The sequence below is a fragment of the Rhamphochromis sp. 'chilingali' genome, assembly GCF_963969265.1.
Source record: "Rhamphochromis sp. 'chilingali' genome assembly, chromosome: 15".
Taxonomy (NCBI): domain Eukaryota; kingdom Metazoa; phylum Chordata; class Actinopteri; order Cichliformes; family Cichlidae; genus Rhamphochromis; species Rhamphochromis sp. 'chilingali'.
Genome location: NC_137942.1, coordinates 15,816,975 through 15,833,361, shown reverse-complemented (window position 1 = coordinate 15,833,361; position 16,387 = coordinate 15,816,975). Strand labels below are relative to the sequence as shown.

At 42.3% G+C, this 16,387-nt stretch overlaps 1 protein-coding gene across 1 annotated transcript; it reads left to right on the top strand.

Moving 5' to 3' along the window:
- Positions 1 to 9,512: 9,512 nt before the first annotated feature.
- On the top strand, positions 9,513 to 16,006 carry proza (protein Z, vitamin K-dependent plasma glycoprotein a). The gene is made up of 9 exons (XM_080904683.1): positions 9,513 to 9,656; positions 10,822 to 10,956; positions 11,255 to 11,394; positions 11,514 to 11,538; positions 11,621 to 11,734; positions 11,828 to 11,959; positions 13,415 to 13,530; positions 13,641 to 13,758; positions 15,049 to 16,006. Exons 2-9 carry the CDS (start codon positions 10,878 to 10,880, stop codon positions 15,579 to 15,581), a joined length of 1,257 nt encoding a protein of 418 aa, XP_080760809.1. The 5' UTR covers positions 9,513 to 9,656; positions 10,822 to 10,877; the 3' UTR covers positions 15,582 to 16,006.
- The last annotated feature ends 381 nt before the right edge of the window (positions 16,007 to 16,387 follow it).

Sequence of the window (16,387 nt, the reverse complement as noted above, 5' to 3'; positions counted from 1 at the left end):
GAGAGACGGAGACTGAGAGTGGAGGCAGCAAGCGGGACGAGGATGAGGGGAGGATGCTTAAGGAGAGAAATAGGGGTTTGAGGGCAGAGAACATAAAGAGATCATAAAACTGATGGGGAGCCAGATGTGATAGACTAGAAAAGATAAATGGGGGGTTAAGTCAACTGTGGAAAAGGACATAGTGCATTTGCCCTTGTCATTGTGTTTGTTTTCTGTCAGTGTGTCTCTTCATTGCTTGGTGGCTTTCTGATTGCATATCGAGTTAGTGGACAGATCACAAGCTGGGTCCATTAGTCTTTAAAATGTCTTTACATCCACAAGCCAATTTGCACATCCTGGATGTCACACAGAGTATAATTACATATGACCAGACTTGTGTGTGCATGTAGGTGTGTGTGTGTGGTGGGAAATGGGGGTTGGGATTGGCTGCACAGTCTAATTCTAATGCAGTGTGAACAGTTTGAATCTCCAGCTAAAAGGTGCTAATGAACTCTAGGCTGACACTTAAAAACTCAAGTATTCCACCTTAAGACAGATTCCAATTTCTGGTTCATCAGTTGGTGTGACAGCAGGTCTGCAGCTGCCTGTTATTTTCATTTTCTATTAATCTGTCAGTTATTACAAATGATCCTCTGGTTGTTTGGTGTGTAAAATGATGTGTTTATTCCTCAGACTTCTCAGATATAGTAGACTGTTTTCTCCATCCCACTGATTGCGATGTAGCTGAAACTCTTTGCTACAATATTACAGATAAGTGTTGGACCATTTAATAAATTGCTCTTGAGTTTCAGAAAGAGAGCAGTAAAGAGTAATTTCATGTAAGCTGTTCTAGGCTTAAAAAAAAGAAAAGAAACCACTGTAACGACCTGTAACTATTTTTCAAATGTTGCCAAGCATGGCAGAATCACGAAAGAGGAGCCTTTGAAATGCTGAGATTAAAAAGACACGGGGATTGTTGTGCTCTGTTTTTGACACATCAAATTTGTCAGAGTTGAGAATTTCAGGAGGTTAAAAAGCTGGGTTGTTAGTTTACCCTCTGATCTGCCACGCTGAAAAGGCAGAAGTAATTTTCTAAGTTATTATCAATAGTTGTTGGAGTTTTTCTAATTGCACCAGTACAAAAAGATTTGTTTAAAATTTTTAAAGCGTCTCTCATTTCCATTCAGTCCGCATTCTGCCGTTCTGCAACCGTTATTGACTTACGTTTTATTCAGGTGGAAATTTTAAACAATAGCCTCGATCTTAGGAACGCTAAAGTTCTTCGTTTAATAAAAGAAAAGAAAAAAAGACTCACAATGACCCATAATCATTCTAATGGAACAGAAAGGAGAAAACAAACAGCTCTTTAGATTCAGTGAACAATATCAGCAAATATATATTTAATTTTTTCTTCTATCAACACTTGTTAACAGAAAGCCCAGTGACTAATTTTTTCACTTTAATTTTTAACATGTACTCTACTTAGGTACGAGTTTGAGGCCATTTACGGTACATTTCTATGATAGATTTATTTGCAGATCAAGATTTTCATACAAAATTCACTCATTAGTTGTGTCTTGCTAGTAGCAGCTTTGACCCTACTTTGCCTTTAGGACTGCTTTAAGTCTTCATAACATAGATTCAGCGAGGTGCTGGAATCATTCCTCAGCGATTTTAGCCCATGTTCACATGATAGGATCACACAGTTGCTACAGTTTTGTCAGGACCACATCCACCACATCCCAAAAGGTGCTTTGTTGGACTGAGATCCGGTGACTGTGGAGCTCATTTGAATATAGTGGACTCATTATTTTGTTCAAGAAATGTGAAATTTGAGATCATTGGGGCTTATTACATGGTATGCTCTGTTGGTGGGAGTAGCCATGAGAAGATGGGTGCAGCGACCGTGTGGCGACCGTGGCTCAGGGGGTTGGGAATCGCATCTGTAACCGGAAGGTCGCCGGTTCGATCCCTGGGCTCTCTGTCCTGGTCGTTGTGTCCCTGGGCAAGACACTTTACCCTACTTGCCTACTGGTGTTGGCCAGAGGGGCCGATGGCGCGATATGGCAGCCTCGCTTCTGTCAGTCTGCCCCAGGGCATCTGTGGCTACAACTGTAGCTTGCCTCCACCAGTGTATGAATGTGAGAGTGAATGAATAGTGGTATTGTAAAGTGCTTTGGGTGCCTTGAAAAGCGCTATATAAATCCAATCCATTATTAGTGTGGCCATAAAGGGAGGGACATGGTCAGCAGCAATACTCAGGTAGGCTGTGGGGTTTAAATGATTCCCAGTTGGTACTAAGAGGCCCAAAGTGCACCAAGAAAACATCCCCAACACCATTGCACCACCAGCAAAATGAACTGTTGATACACAGCAGGATGGGTCCATGATTTCATGTCGTTTCTGCCGCGTACAGCAGGAATGAAGACTCATCAGACCAGACTCATCAGACCAGGCAACATTTTCTAATCTTCAGTCGTCCAGTTTTGTTTAGCTGACAGGAGTGACACCCTTTGTGGTCATCTGCTGCTGTAGCTGATCAGCCACATCAGAGATGCTCTTCTGCACACCTTAGTTAGAATGAGTTTAGTTTGAGCCACTGTTGGGTTCATTGAACAGTATAATCATTCTCCTCTGACCTGTGACATAAACTAAGCATTTTTTACCCTGAGAACTGTGGCTCACCAGATATGTTCTCTTTCGCTGACTATTCTCTGTAAACCCTAGAGATGGCTGTGTGGGGAAAATCCCAGTAGATCAGCAGTTTCTGTCTGGCAACAACAAGCGTGCTACATTCAAAGTCATTTAAATCACCTTTTTCCACCTTTGTGATGCTCACTTTGAACTTCAGCAGAACATGATTGAGAGAATATGATTAGCTTTCCAGTGAAGCAGCCTAACACTTTATTCCAATATCACAACAAAGTTCTCCTCCAAAATGAGAATGTATTTGAATTAACACCTCTGTAAAGCAGCTTGAACAAAAACTAAACATTCTAACTTTTATTAGACTGGGTTGTGACTCCTTATGAATAAGGGAAGAGCTGAGAGAAGTCGCTCTTTTATTAGTTTTACCCAGATGTTCCTAATAAACTGCCAACTGAGTGCAAGCAGAAGATTTACAATTACACCCGAGGGTCTTTTTTCCCCTCAGATCTCACCACCCACTGCTATATCTATCATTTCTGTGTCATTTGCCACGTTATTTCTCAGTGCATGAACCATACAAAACGTGAGCTATGAGATGGTGTCAGTGTAGCGATTACATAGCATACAGATGCATACGTATTATGATTACACTACAGGCTTTTTTAGGCTTTCAAGAGAAGCTACACGTGCAGAAAGCAGGCATCAAAAAGGTTTTGGCATGATTACAGTGAAACATCATGTCCATTTAGGGAGCTGTCAGTTGTGCCTCTGCTCTTTCTGCCCATCTTCAGCTCAATCTGGGCCTACGCTGCCTCTTTCTCAGTTCTGAAGCCAGAGAGCCGCATCCTGCTCATCTCTGCTGTCTGAGCACCATACTTTAGATCATTTATAAAGTAGGACATGCGTCTGCGATAAGAAGGTGAGGGCAGATTAGATTACACAGTCTCACACAAAGAAAGAGAAGAAGAGAGAGATTTTTGTGGCAGAAAATGAACCACTTGTCGAAGGGAAGGAATCACAGCATCATCTTTATACCGGCTAGGAGCTTCATTTATGGCATTATGAGCATTTTCTACTATTAGATTATTCTGTTATTATATGTTACCTTATATATGTAATCAAAGTAGTTGAATTAGAATACTGCTGTAGATCACATTATACCCTTTAATATAGAGTGTGTGAGCTGTATGTAGTTTAGTTCTCATTATACTTTTGAGTTAACAGAACATATTCACATATTAGTTCATTAGATAAATGTGCATCACTCTGTATCCTTGATCTGCTGGGAATGTGTTACACTGTTTTCTTGACATGCTTAAGTGTTGAATCATGAAGAGAAGGTTGTAAGCAGGAGACTCTGTGTCTAAAGACAGGGGAGATAGATAGACCACATTCCACACCCCCACCTTACAGAAAGCAGAGAAACAACTGCCGAGGTCATAACTTAGGCGCTGTAACAGAGAAAAAATGTGATGTTTTGGCTTTTACGACTAGCTGGGGGCCACTAGAGACTATAAAAAGCTGAGCAACCCGTCACCATTTTGAGACATGTGTCTGACCCTCTGGTAGCATCTCTCCCGTCCGGACGTTGTAATGCTCTTATTGTTGAATTGTATGGAAATAAATGATTGTTGATTGAGCATTTATACACCGAGTATTGTCCCTCCTTCAGCCCAAAGATTCAAAGAATTGGGAGAATTCAACACTACCCAGATGGGCACTAGTGTAAAGGAAAGCAAGAATTGAGCGCTAAAGTGTCCAGTAATGGCTCACCCGTATTTGCTAAAAGCCACTTGAAAAGTGGAACAAAGGTGAGCGAGAGTAGAAGAGAAAAGAAAGGAATAATCATGTGCTTTTAATTATTTTCTGCAACACGTGAACAAATGAGCTGCAAGGGATGCAGGGAGGGGAGCTCCACGATTGAGTGTTAAATAAAATATAGCCAGATGACGTGAATTAATCACAGAGAGATGTGGGGGGAAACGGAAGATATCCTTCAAGAGTAGGTAGCATAGCTGTGAAAAACCCCCACAGGGTTAGAGCTGGCCTGCTTTCCAGTACTTAATACAACATCATCATTGGTCCTTGTCACGCAAACTCGATTACATGTAATCTTGTGGTGCTTTGATCCAGGCGGGATTGTGTTGTGCATGTGGGTTGTTGTTTGCAGTTAGATTTAATATAGGACATCAGATACTGTCCTGTGTACGTGTGAGGGTATTTTTTGATGTGTAATGCAGTGATATTTTTCAAAACCAAACCAGGACAGACGACGGCTGTTATACACGTTAGTTATGGAACGCGGTTGAACTTCAGCCCGACCCCATTATGCCCTGCGGTGACGCACGTGGATGAGTTCAGTGGTAGGATAGGTTTGTGCAGGTCGTTACAGGGCACGTGTGTTATTAACTCATTACATCATCATTACACGCAGTGTTTCAGGACCCCATGCTGCCAGGTCATCACCGAAACGAGCACCGGATGCACAAAAGAAAAAAAACAAACGCAGGTTGTTGCTAAAGAAATGGTTGGTGATTTGTGTTCAGTGCAAACGCCACAGAAATAAAAATACTAATTCAAGTGCTGTGCTGATGTTAACAGCTATCTTATTTGTTTTATTCTTTGCAACAAGCCTAAATTTTCAGAAAAGGTGCCAATGATCCGGCTCAGAGGCTTAAAGAGTGTCTACTGGTTTATAAATGGTGTGAGGCCAGGCCAGTTCAGGTGTGCCTTTTGGTTTTCTGTTAACAATACATGAAATACCAGATACTTAAATGTGCAACTGCAAAGAAAGTATCGTGCAGTATTATTGGCATTTGATTGCTTTTTCTGTGGAGCATCTGTCATCTGTTGTGAGAAGCTGGCTAATGTTAAGTACAGTGCCAAACAAGCTAAGAAAACATCCCTACAGAGACAGTTTTGTCCTACTTCAAAAGAGCACCAGCTCTGAACCAGAAGCTCTAAGACTGTGTGTCTCATAGTGATATGCTGACATACACTATATGGTGCATAAATGGTGAATAAGACCAATCATTCATCCATGGGAACAAGCTTCCATACCATTGCAAATATTTAAGGAAGAATATGTAATTTGTTGTGCTCATCTCAGGTTGCATTTACCTAATTTTAAGATCTAGATATTTTTCATTATGTCCTGATATGTAAACACTTAGAAATGACAGAGGGTGTACTTTCATTTTACCATGACTGTACATTATAGAGACAAAAGTATTGGGCCACGCCATTTAATATTGGAATTCAGGTGTTTTCAGTCCCGTTATGTGTGTAAAATCATGCACCTAGCCGTGCAGTCTGCCTTTATAAACGTGTGTGAAAGAAGGGGTCGGTCTAAGACCTCACTGAATTTGAAGGTGATACTGAAATGAGATGCTACCATTTCCTCAAGTCAGTTTGTTTAATTTCTTCCCTGCAGGTATTCCACCATCGGTGGTAAGTGGTATTATTGCAAAGTGGAAATGTTTAAGAGTCCCAGCAACTCCGCCACAAAGTGCCTGATCACATAAAGTTACAGAGCGGGGTCGTGCAGTTCGTATACGTCACCAGCCATCAACTGAGAGCTCCAAACCTCCTCTGACATTAACAAAATCTGAGCATGGGGAGCTACATGGCATTAGTTCCTATGGCTGAGCAGCTCCTGTAGCTGTAATGTGTAGGTGTCCCAATGCTTTTTTCTGAATATCACCCATCTACAGCTGTTTGTATAATACGTATGTATAAATGACATGAAAAATAATAATTTGCCATCTTGGGCTAAATGGAAATATTCAAGGCTACATGCAGACTTTGTGAGGCTAAACTTTAACTTATCCAGTGCTAAATCTGCATGCTATTGTACCCGATGCTTATTAGCAGGCACTGCTTAAAGTTAAAATCTGACATGTATGGTTGGACAGACTGAAAGAAAAGTCTGAGGATCGATAAATTCAGAAGCATCCTTTCTCTGGTCTAACGAACTGACGAGGGAGGAGAGCCAGGTTTTAGTGTTACTTTTTTAATATTGTAAACAACCATGCTTTGTAACCAGGTTTGAACAGCAGGTGTAAACATGTCTGGGGAAGCCTATTTAGAATAATATGTTAAGTCATTTGAGTCTGGATCAAAGTGGTGGAACAGCAGGCAAATCGACATGTTGCTAGCACAGCTTTAAAGCAAAGAAGGGAAGCCAGAAAGCGAGAGAGGGAGAGACTCCAGACAGGGAGTCCGGTGGACTTAACAACCAGGCTGTTAAATTCATCACAAAGTTGTCAAGTATCAGGTGACATTAATTATAGATGCCTTGTGCGATGAGCCGTTTGTTTAGTGTGCCTGTAAAATTGGGCCATAGATGTGAAGAGGAGTGGGTCAGCGAGGTTACACGTGAGCGCTGTGCCACCCTTTCTTTCCTGCTACCCTCCAATTTAGAGTCAGCACTCAAAAATAATAAGAGGAGTGGGAAAGAATTGGGAGCAAGAGCGAAAGAGAGTGGGAGGGTGAGAGACAACACAAGAGTGGGGATGCTGAATAAAACATAACAGAAGGAAAGAGATGGATGGATGACTGAGCAAGTTTTCCTCTACTCCTCTTTCTAAGCCAGCGCATACAGCACTGAGCACACCTGCATGCTCGCACGTAACACACCAGTAACACATCTGGTGTACGCTGCACATCCCATGTGCGCTCATACAGTGTGTATACTATGCATGCGTGTCTTTAGCAATTTCACCGGACACCGGACACCAGACACGCCAGGGAAATTATCAGAATCATTTGCACATCTAGCTGCAGCTCGGCACGCCCGAGCAGGCTCTGCGTTCGCTCTCGCCACCCCTGGGTGAGTCTCCCTGGTCTAAGTGGTCCAGCTTCTGCCCCTGCCCAGCACCAGGGACCAGCTGGTCTGACCAGGCTCTTATAATACTTCTGTTATTAGACTTGGGAAATGGAGACATTTAACACTGCTGCAGCTGAGACTAAAGCCCCACGGCCCTGTCTGTAAATTACACTGCTCTCACAAACAATTGCATTGAAATAAGGCCACTGAGGAAGGATTTTGGCTCTGTAAAATGTAGCCTTGATGACCTAGTTTCAGCAACTACCACCACTGCCTGTGTGCGTGAGTGTGTTTGATCATCTTCACCAACTATCGCTAATCACAAAGTTTACCATTAAATATGCAACAGCTCTAAACGCAGGCTCATAACTCTTCGTGAATTAAAGGAATGCCTTTCAAGTCATTCTGCCGTTGTAATTTGCTGCAGCGATGAAGCATAAAAGATTGGGTTTAATTGTGTGCTTTACCTAAAAAAATATTCTCAGCCTCTTTGAAATCGGCTCCTCAACAGTTTCTGTCTGATCCTCCTGATCAGACCCTTCTGTAGCGCCCCAATCTCGACCAGGGCTGTTTGATGTTGTCTGAGCTGATGTGTGTTTGTTTGCAGTTGGACTTCTCCTATTGATCACAGCAGATTGGACCCAGTTATGTTTGCTCAAGTGTGCAGACATTAGAGGACCTCCTCATTCTGATCACACCGCTGAGAGAAATATGGGCCGTAACAGCAGTAATGATGGGAAAACTCTCCCTTTTGTTTTTAGTCAGTATCAAAGGGATTCTGCAATAGCTCTCAGGTTTCCTTTATACTTTCCGTTTAGCATGGATATAAGCTGACAGCAGTTCAATCAAAGAAACATCACAGAACAAAGACTTACATATCTACAAATTCCTATAAATAATTCAGTAACACATATGTTTTAATTAGTTCTATGTATTAGAAATACTAAACTCCTCTAATCTATCACTTTGGTTTGAAGCAAGTGATTTACTTTTTTGCTTCACATCCTGCTGAGGAGTCAATCAGGAAAAGGCGTGCACAAGGCATCCTTTTCAGACGTCTGAAACACCTCAACTTGCTGCTTTCAATATGGAGGAGCAGCGGCTGTACCCCGAGTCCCTCTCGATCAGCTGACCTCCTCCTATCTCTAAGGGAGAACCCAGCCACCCTTCAAAGGAAACTCATCTTGGCCACATATATCCACAACCTCATTCTATCGGTCACTACCCAGAGCTCGTGTCTATAGAAGAGGGTCATAGGAATGTAGCTTGACTACAACAGATCTGCCCCAATCCACCTGTCAATCTTACCCCTCACACTCACTTATTAAATAATATTCCCAAAATATCAGCCAAGCACAAAAAAGAAAGAGCAAATCTGTCTTGTTATTTAGCTTCTGGTATCAGTCACTCAAAAACCAAACAAAAAAAGAAAAACATCCATTGTGTGGTTCTTTTGATTGACAGATGGCCCTGCTAGGCTTCAGCTCCACTACTTTGAGTCATTCAAAATGGACCTCATCAGAGTGTGTATGTGTGCTGCTGTTGGTGTCTTCTCAAGCATTTCTATTGGATCCTTTGATTACTATCATTGCCTGATGTCAGGTGGAGACTGTCTAAGACACAGACGCTCCACTTCACTTTTGCAGTTCTTTGTTGTCTTAACTTCACCACTCGACGTTGCTGTTTAGGTAGTCGAGGCCCAAAGATTATGTCACTCATAATATCTTGATGGCAGTGAAATGTGTCTGAAATAAAGCCTTTAAAGAAAAATTCTTGGTATTTCTTATATTCTGTTCAGTATCTCATTTATTAACAGGCTTTTAAGTTCATCGGCACTATTCACTCTCACTTTGTCTTTCTTCTCCTTTATTTTTTTTTTATTTTTTTTAACTTCAGGCCTGTATTGTCATCTTAGTCGCCTGTGCTTCTGGTGTAGTTTTTGATGGTTTTATTCTTCAACTTCATTGCTATCTATCCGCACACCCAGGCTCTGTCTTGTCTCACAGCACCCTCTGGTGGTTGTTTTCAGTCATCGGACTCGGTACAAGCTGTAAACAGTGAGGGAGTCAGGGAAGGAGTGGGCAGGCGTGGATGTAATCAGGACTCGTTATTTTGGATCGACAGGCCCGATCCGTCTGCGAGGCCGCTGCGTGTCTCAGAACAACCGAGGCGAAGGAGCTCCTCCATTCAGTCCGGGGCGGTAAGTACGGAGCAGCACTGCTGCTGTGGTTGTTGTTAATGTTCGTAGAATTTCTCCTTCAGGCCTGCTGAGACACCCCGCCATGAAAACAGTGACTCTGCTACAGTGTAGCATCATGTAGGTGCCCAGCATCCTGTTTACTAAAAGGCGTAGATGCTGCTTTATATCGGTATTTGTTGCAATACCAACCATGTACCTCTAGAAAGAAGCATAAAAAGCCAAGACTGTACTAATAGAGCCATTAACGTGCTACCGAAAGCATATTGTTGTTTATGTTGGGCAGAGGCAGATGTTTGTTTATAAGTGCATTTTATGGGTTGGGCCCACGTTTGTCTCCAGAGCTGCTTTTTCTTCGTGTCATAGATTCAACATGTTGACATGATAGCATCACGCATTTGCTGCACATTTGTCAAATGCACATACATGATGTCGCCTCTTCCACCACATCCCAAAGGTGCTCTATTGGATTGAGATTATTGTGGAGGCCATCAGAGTACAGTGAGTACGTACTCATTGTCATGTTCAAGAAACCAGTTTGAGGTGATCAGAGCTTCGTGACGTGGTTTGTTATCCTGCTGGAAGCAGCCATCAGTAGATGGGCACCCCGTGCCATCTACACCGTGGACATAAAGGGATGAGAAGCAACAATACTTAAGTAGACTGTGGTGTTTAAATGATGCTGGGTTTGTACTTGTGGGCCCAAGGTATGCCTATAAAATATTTCTAACACCATGGCACGACCAGCAGTAGCTGTAAGCTTTGATACAAAGCAGGAGGGATCCATGCTTTCATGTTGTTTCTGGCAAATTCTCACACAACCGTCTAAATGTCGCAGAAGAATCCAGACTCAACATCTCTAACCAGTTTCTCTAGCAGGTTGGTAGTGCTGTTGTATGCTCGCTTCAGAGAGCTCCCCAAATGAAGTGCTTAACTTTATAAAGAACCAGTGAGCCAGCTGCGGCCACTACTGCGCAATAACTGAGTGAACTACAGCTTCATAACACCCAGGCAGCGATTTTCATTCTTTCTAACTGACTGCGGCCTTCTAAAACATTAAACAGTGCCTACTTCTTTCTCTTCTGCATGTCCTTCTACTGCTTAATGTCTTTTCCCAGAAATCCTCATGCATCAAAAACTCTGCTTGTCTCTGTGTCTTTCTGTACAGCGGTCCCTGCATCACTGACACATTGCCTCAGAGCTGGGATACACTTCAGTGACACCATGCACTTCGTGACCACACCTGCTGCGGTGCTGTGTCTGCTGGCTGGGGCATCGGTGGCCATTCACGCCCCTGAGACAGGTAAGGAGGGCAGCATGGAGCCAGGGGACTCCACAGGGCTCAACAGCGGTCAGTTGTAATAAAAAGCAAAGATTTAAAGGTCAGGTTTGTGAGAGCAGACAGCAAATAACATGTCAGAGGGATTCAGTGCTAAGAAAGTCAGGTCAGTCGTTTTATGGAGCAGACGTCTTGGTGCTGGGTCAGTGAGATGCTGCTTATTTGGCTTATATTAAGTTAATGGTTAATGATCTGTTTAGTACTTCTAAGCTATATTGAGTCTTTGATGCTATGATATCTGAGACCTTATGTGTCCCCTCAGTTTTTTTGGACAAGGAGCAGGCAACCTCCTTAATCTCCCGTCAGAAGAGAAATACACCTTCCACTCTGGAGCAGGCTTGCATGGAGAAGGTGTGCAGCTATGAGGAGGCCAGAAAGTTCTTCCAAGACACATACCGCACGGTGAGCCCACTGTTAATCCCCTCCTCATTTCCTCAAACCTCCTTTGCGCCTCTGTTTGTAAAGAGAAAGCCACTGTGCAGCTCCAGATGTTTACTTGTGCCGTGTTATTTCTTCTCCAGGATATCTTCTGGTCAGTCTACGTTGGTAAGTGCATTATTAAAAGGATTGTCCATTACTGCCTATGCATTAGCACTGCATTACAGCTTATTAACTTCTCCGTGTTCAGATGGAGATCAGTGCGCAGAGAAGCCCTGCAAGAATGGAGCCATGTGTTCAGACAGCGTTGGAGGCTTTGATTGTGTCTGTAAGTCGGGTTTCACTGGAGCCCTCTGCGAGAAAGGTGAGAAGGAGACGGCAGGATTTCGCACGTGAACATCATTTTTGATTTGCTTTTCAAGTTCTGCAAGCTTTCCACTTTGTTTTCACAATGCAGACGAGACTCTGTGCACTCTGGAAAAGGACCAGGGCTGCTCTCAGTTCTGTAAACCAGGCTACATATCCTACGAATGCTCCTGCGCCCGTGGGTGGAAGCTCAACACAGACAAGAAACAGTGTGTGCCTCAAGGTACGTCTGTCATGTATTGAAATTACTTTTTTCTGCATGTTCTTTGTTCGAGTTTGAAAAAAAAAATCCGTGTTTTATGCCTGTGTCTATTATTTACTGAATAACATGGCAGATTACTAGTTGCCAGTGATTGTGGGTGGTGGAAAACCTTTGGCAGTACATCAAAACAATACATAAAGGTTATCCATCCATCTTCTGCCACTTATGTGGGTCTGCAATAAAAGCAGTCTAAGCATAAATGCACAGACCCACTCAGTGAGCCACCTCCTCCAGCTCTTCAAAGATCACTAAGGCCAGCTGAGATATATATAATAAATAATCTCTCCATCGTGTTCCTCTTTGTAGGAAATAACAGAAATACTTCACCTAGGAAGCACCACAGTAGATATACTAAGGACTCCTCGATGTGGAGTGGTAGTGGCTCCACTCTGTGGCCCTCCTGAATGACAGAGCTCCTCTTGCTGTCTCTAAGGGAGAACCCAGCCACCCTGCCGAGGAATCTCTTTTCCATTCTTTGCATCCAAAATCTCATTCTTTCTGTGACTACAAAGATTTTGTGGCCGTGTGTGAGGGCGAGAATGTAAATCAATCAACACTTAACTGTGACACTTGGCTCTCTCTTCAGATATACTCATTTTACTTTCACTGCTGAAACTGCACCAATGCATCTGTCAGTCTCCCCGCTCCACCCTTATGAACAAGACCCTGACATATTTGAACTCCCTCTCTCAGGTACCAGTTTTTCCCTGACCTGAAGTGGGAATCGTGGCCTCAGACTAGGAGGTGCTATCTGTCATTTTTGCTGCTTCACACTTGGCTGCTAACTGCCCCAGTGCGAGATGCATGTCACCTACTAATGAAGCCAGAAGAGAGGTGATGCTGAGGCCACCAAAGGGCAAGTGGTGGAGGCCACCCTCCACCACTTGGCTGTGTTTAGAAATTCTGTGACCATTTTTACACTGCATAAAAATGAGGTCACACCAGGGTACCGCAGTCGATTTAGCATCTCTGCTCAGTGAAAATATGCCAGCTTCACACAGCCTCCAACCAACCAGCATTGTTGCCTCAAAGCAAAATTGCTGTTATTAGGTACTATGGAGGACCCCTACACCTCCATAGTGCCTCATGAAGAGCTGAATTTATTACAGCACAAGGGTTTGAAGTGAAAATGGCGTTTAGAGCAGGAAAAAACAGTTTTCTCTTAGAGGGCATAGACAAGAGACCCATCTGCCCATGTTTGTTTACTTTTTCAGTCATTTTTCTAACATTGTATCGCTTACATGATGCTGTCAAAGATATAATCAAGACACCCATCCAGCCAGCTCAGATGAAAAGAGGATTTCTGATATTTCCCCACAGACTGCTTTTGACTACAAAAACTATTGCTAGATATGCCCGTCGTACTTCAAAAATAATGTAGTCAAAGAAATAATCATAATCATCTCCTTCTGTCAGTCGAGTACCCCTGCGGTAAGGCGGTCCGTCTACAACAGTTGCAAGGCAAATTGTCCAGAATCAGCACCAGCAACCCTGAAGGAATTGCCTGTTTGTCATCAGAATGTCCGTGGCAGGTAGGAGGACACTTGTTAACATAAAGACACAATGATTTCAGTGTGTGGGTGTGCGTTTCTCAAAGGTATGAAAAAGAGATGCAGGGTCTTAACTGTCGTGCTGTTTGCAGGCTGTTCTGGTGAGTTCAGAGTCTGCAGGTTTCTGTAGCGGAGTCATACTGAAGGAGAACTTTGTCCTGACTACAGCTCAGTGTGCCAAAAAATACTCATCCTTCCAGGTGGTTGTTGGTGAGTAAACAAAGATTATACAAACACTGCAAGTAGGTAGTGATTGATATGTATTGTACATTTTATAATACACAATTAGTTTTCCATTGCCCCCCAAAAATGTAATCTAAAATAATAATAAAAAATGTACATAATATGTATACAAAATGTTTAAGTATAGATTCAAAAGGGGGGTGTTTGCATTTGTAATGATTTCCATCCTGTATGAAGGAAATCCATAACATATCCTCCTGAGAACCAGCCAATTAGTTTATGTCCTCTGTAATGGACATTTGTTTTCTGTCTTTATATCTTCAGACTCATTTAAGCTATCCTACTAAATCCTGATGTGTTAAATAGAGGACATCTTGGGCTTTCCATTGATATCTAATGTGTTTGGGTGACCTCTTTCAGCTCCAAAGAGGAAGGACATCACAAAAAAATTAAATCCAACGATTAATTTTCCCCTCGGTTCTCAGGAGGATAAATAATAACAGTACCATAGATGTTACTGTGTGTGGAGGGACCTATCCAAGCTTTCCTTTCAGATTCAGAACAAATTTGTCTCTTTTTTGGTTTATGTTACATGTCCACCTGTGATGATATATTATAATTTTTTAATGGCATGAAAACACATACATGTCAGCACATTGTATAGAAGCCAGCATGTGCCTTAAAATATAAATATTTAAGTGAAAAGTCTTTTCAGTCAGCAGACGCAGCACAGTTTAGGTTTATAACTGAAGAAAGCACAAGACTTCTGGAAACAGACTAATAAGATAAAGGTGGAGATAACTGGCCAGAATGCACAGCATTGTGTTTGGTGAAAACCAAACACAGCATATCAGCACAAACACTCACAGTAAAAACTGTAAAAACTGTTTTATTATCAAAGACCGACATTTATTTAGCTCACATTGTCTGCTCAGAACAAATAGCATTTACCTAAATAAACACAAATCCACAAATTGAAAAATTCTACCATTTTATAATCGTTGTTAAATAAAATTACAGAATAAATCGATCAAAAAAAGAAGTTTCCAAAATTGTCATTTTATAAATCATGAATATTACATCAGCAAATTAGCGTTTATTTAAATATGGTTTCTTTTGCTGTTTTAAAATGTAATAAAATAATTATAATCTAATAATTATACTAATAATAATAATAATAATCAAGCTATTAATATAATTATTGCAACAGCTCTGCACTGAACTCGAGCACAGAAGTGCAGTAAATCTTGTGCTGCATGCCGGTTTTTCGATTTTTAGAACTTTTAACATCATCGCCCTTCCTTATCTCCTGCACAGGTAAAGACAGCAGCAGTAATACTGACCAACAGACGCTGTATGTTAAAGTGATTCATGTCCACCCGCGCTATGTGGAAGGTCGCCCTGAAAACGACCTGGCTGTGATTGAGCTCCGCGACCGCATCATCTTTAAAAGACACATGATTGCTGCCTGTCTGCCAGAACGAGACTTTGCTGAGAGCGTTTTGATGGCAGGTGACTACACAACGGTGGTCACTGGCTGGAAGGAACCACAGCAGGGGTCTGCTTTCCAGGGCTCGCTCACTCTTAACACCCTGGTGTACAACAAGCTTCCCATGTGTCTGGAAACTCACGGAAACTTGATGACCAACAAGATGGGCTGCACTGCACCTCGTGAGAACGCCGGCTGCACCATGAGCTCCGGCAGCCCCCTGCTCACCCTGTACAGGGACGTGTTCTTCCTCACTGGTGTGGTGAGTCAGCCAACAGGGGCCGACTGCAGCAAAGGATACATCTTCCAGAAGGTGTCGCGCCACCTCGGCTGGCTGCGGCAAAGAATAGGTTCACGTTAGGAGCGGTAGTCAGAGAGCACACTGAGGTTATTGATCATGGAATAGGATAATACAGGTTAATAAATAATAAAACAGGGAAACTGAATATTTTCCTCCTTCTAACTTAGTCTCTTCTTTATCCTTGTCCTTGTGTATTTAAAAAATTTTAATAACTAACATAACATATATGCTGTCATCTCCGTTCCTCTTTGGTGTGTCTCGTTTATCCACAAGGTGGCTCTCTGGTTACATAAAGACAGAAGCTTTCATTACATGTATCCTACAACTACAGCAGAAACGGTGAGAGATGTGTGAATTATTCAGCATGTGTTTTGTGATGTGGACGTACCGTTTTAATAACCTCTGAGCGCTGTACTCGTTGACATGCACCTTATAAGACTATTACTCATCACTGTTGTATGAATGTAATAAAGTGTAACACCACACCTACTGTCAGCGTTGTCATTGTGGTTATAAGAGGTTATAATTATTTCAGAACTTTACATATAAAGCTTGAGATGTGTCATAGTTTGTGGGAGATCATCAAACACAAGAACGTGGGCATTACTATTAATGTCAAATGAATATACACGACTGTGCAAAAGTCTTGGGCTGATCCCTGTTTCTTTATTATTCTTCAGCACAGTCTGAACTCTCTTAGGCTGTTTCTTCTAATTTCTTTAAAGAGTGTTCAGGAATAGGTCTCCAGGTTTCTTGAAGAACATTCAAAGCTCTTCTTTGGATGTTTGATTCCTTTTGTTCCTCTATCTGTCAAGAAGATAGCAGTAATGTTGAGGTCCAGGTTCTGTGGAAGCCAATCCATGACT

What these genes read in the sequence shown, in the direction of transcription:
- proza (XM_080904683.1), top strand. Translation starts at nt 10,878, where the DNA reads ATGCACTTCGTGACCACACCTGCTGCGGTGCTGTGTCTGCTGGCTGGG. An exon ending in CATCAGAATGTCCGTGGCAG is followed by an intron (nt 13,531 to 13,640) that starts GTAGGAGGACAC and finishes TGCTGTTTGCAG; the next exon opens with GCTGTTCTGGTGAGTTCAGA. An exon ending in ATCCTTCCAGGTGGTTGTTG is followed by an intron (nt 13,759 to 15,048) that starts GTGAGTAAACAA and finishes TCTCCTGCACAG; the next exon opens with GTAAAGACAGCAGCAGTAAT.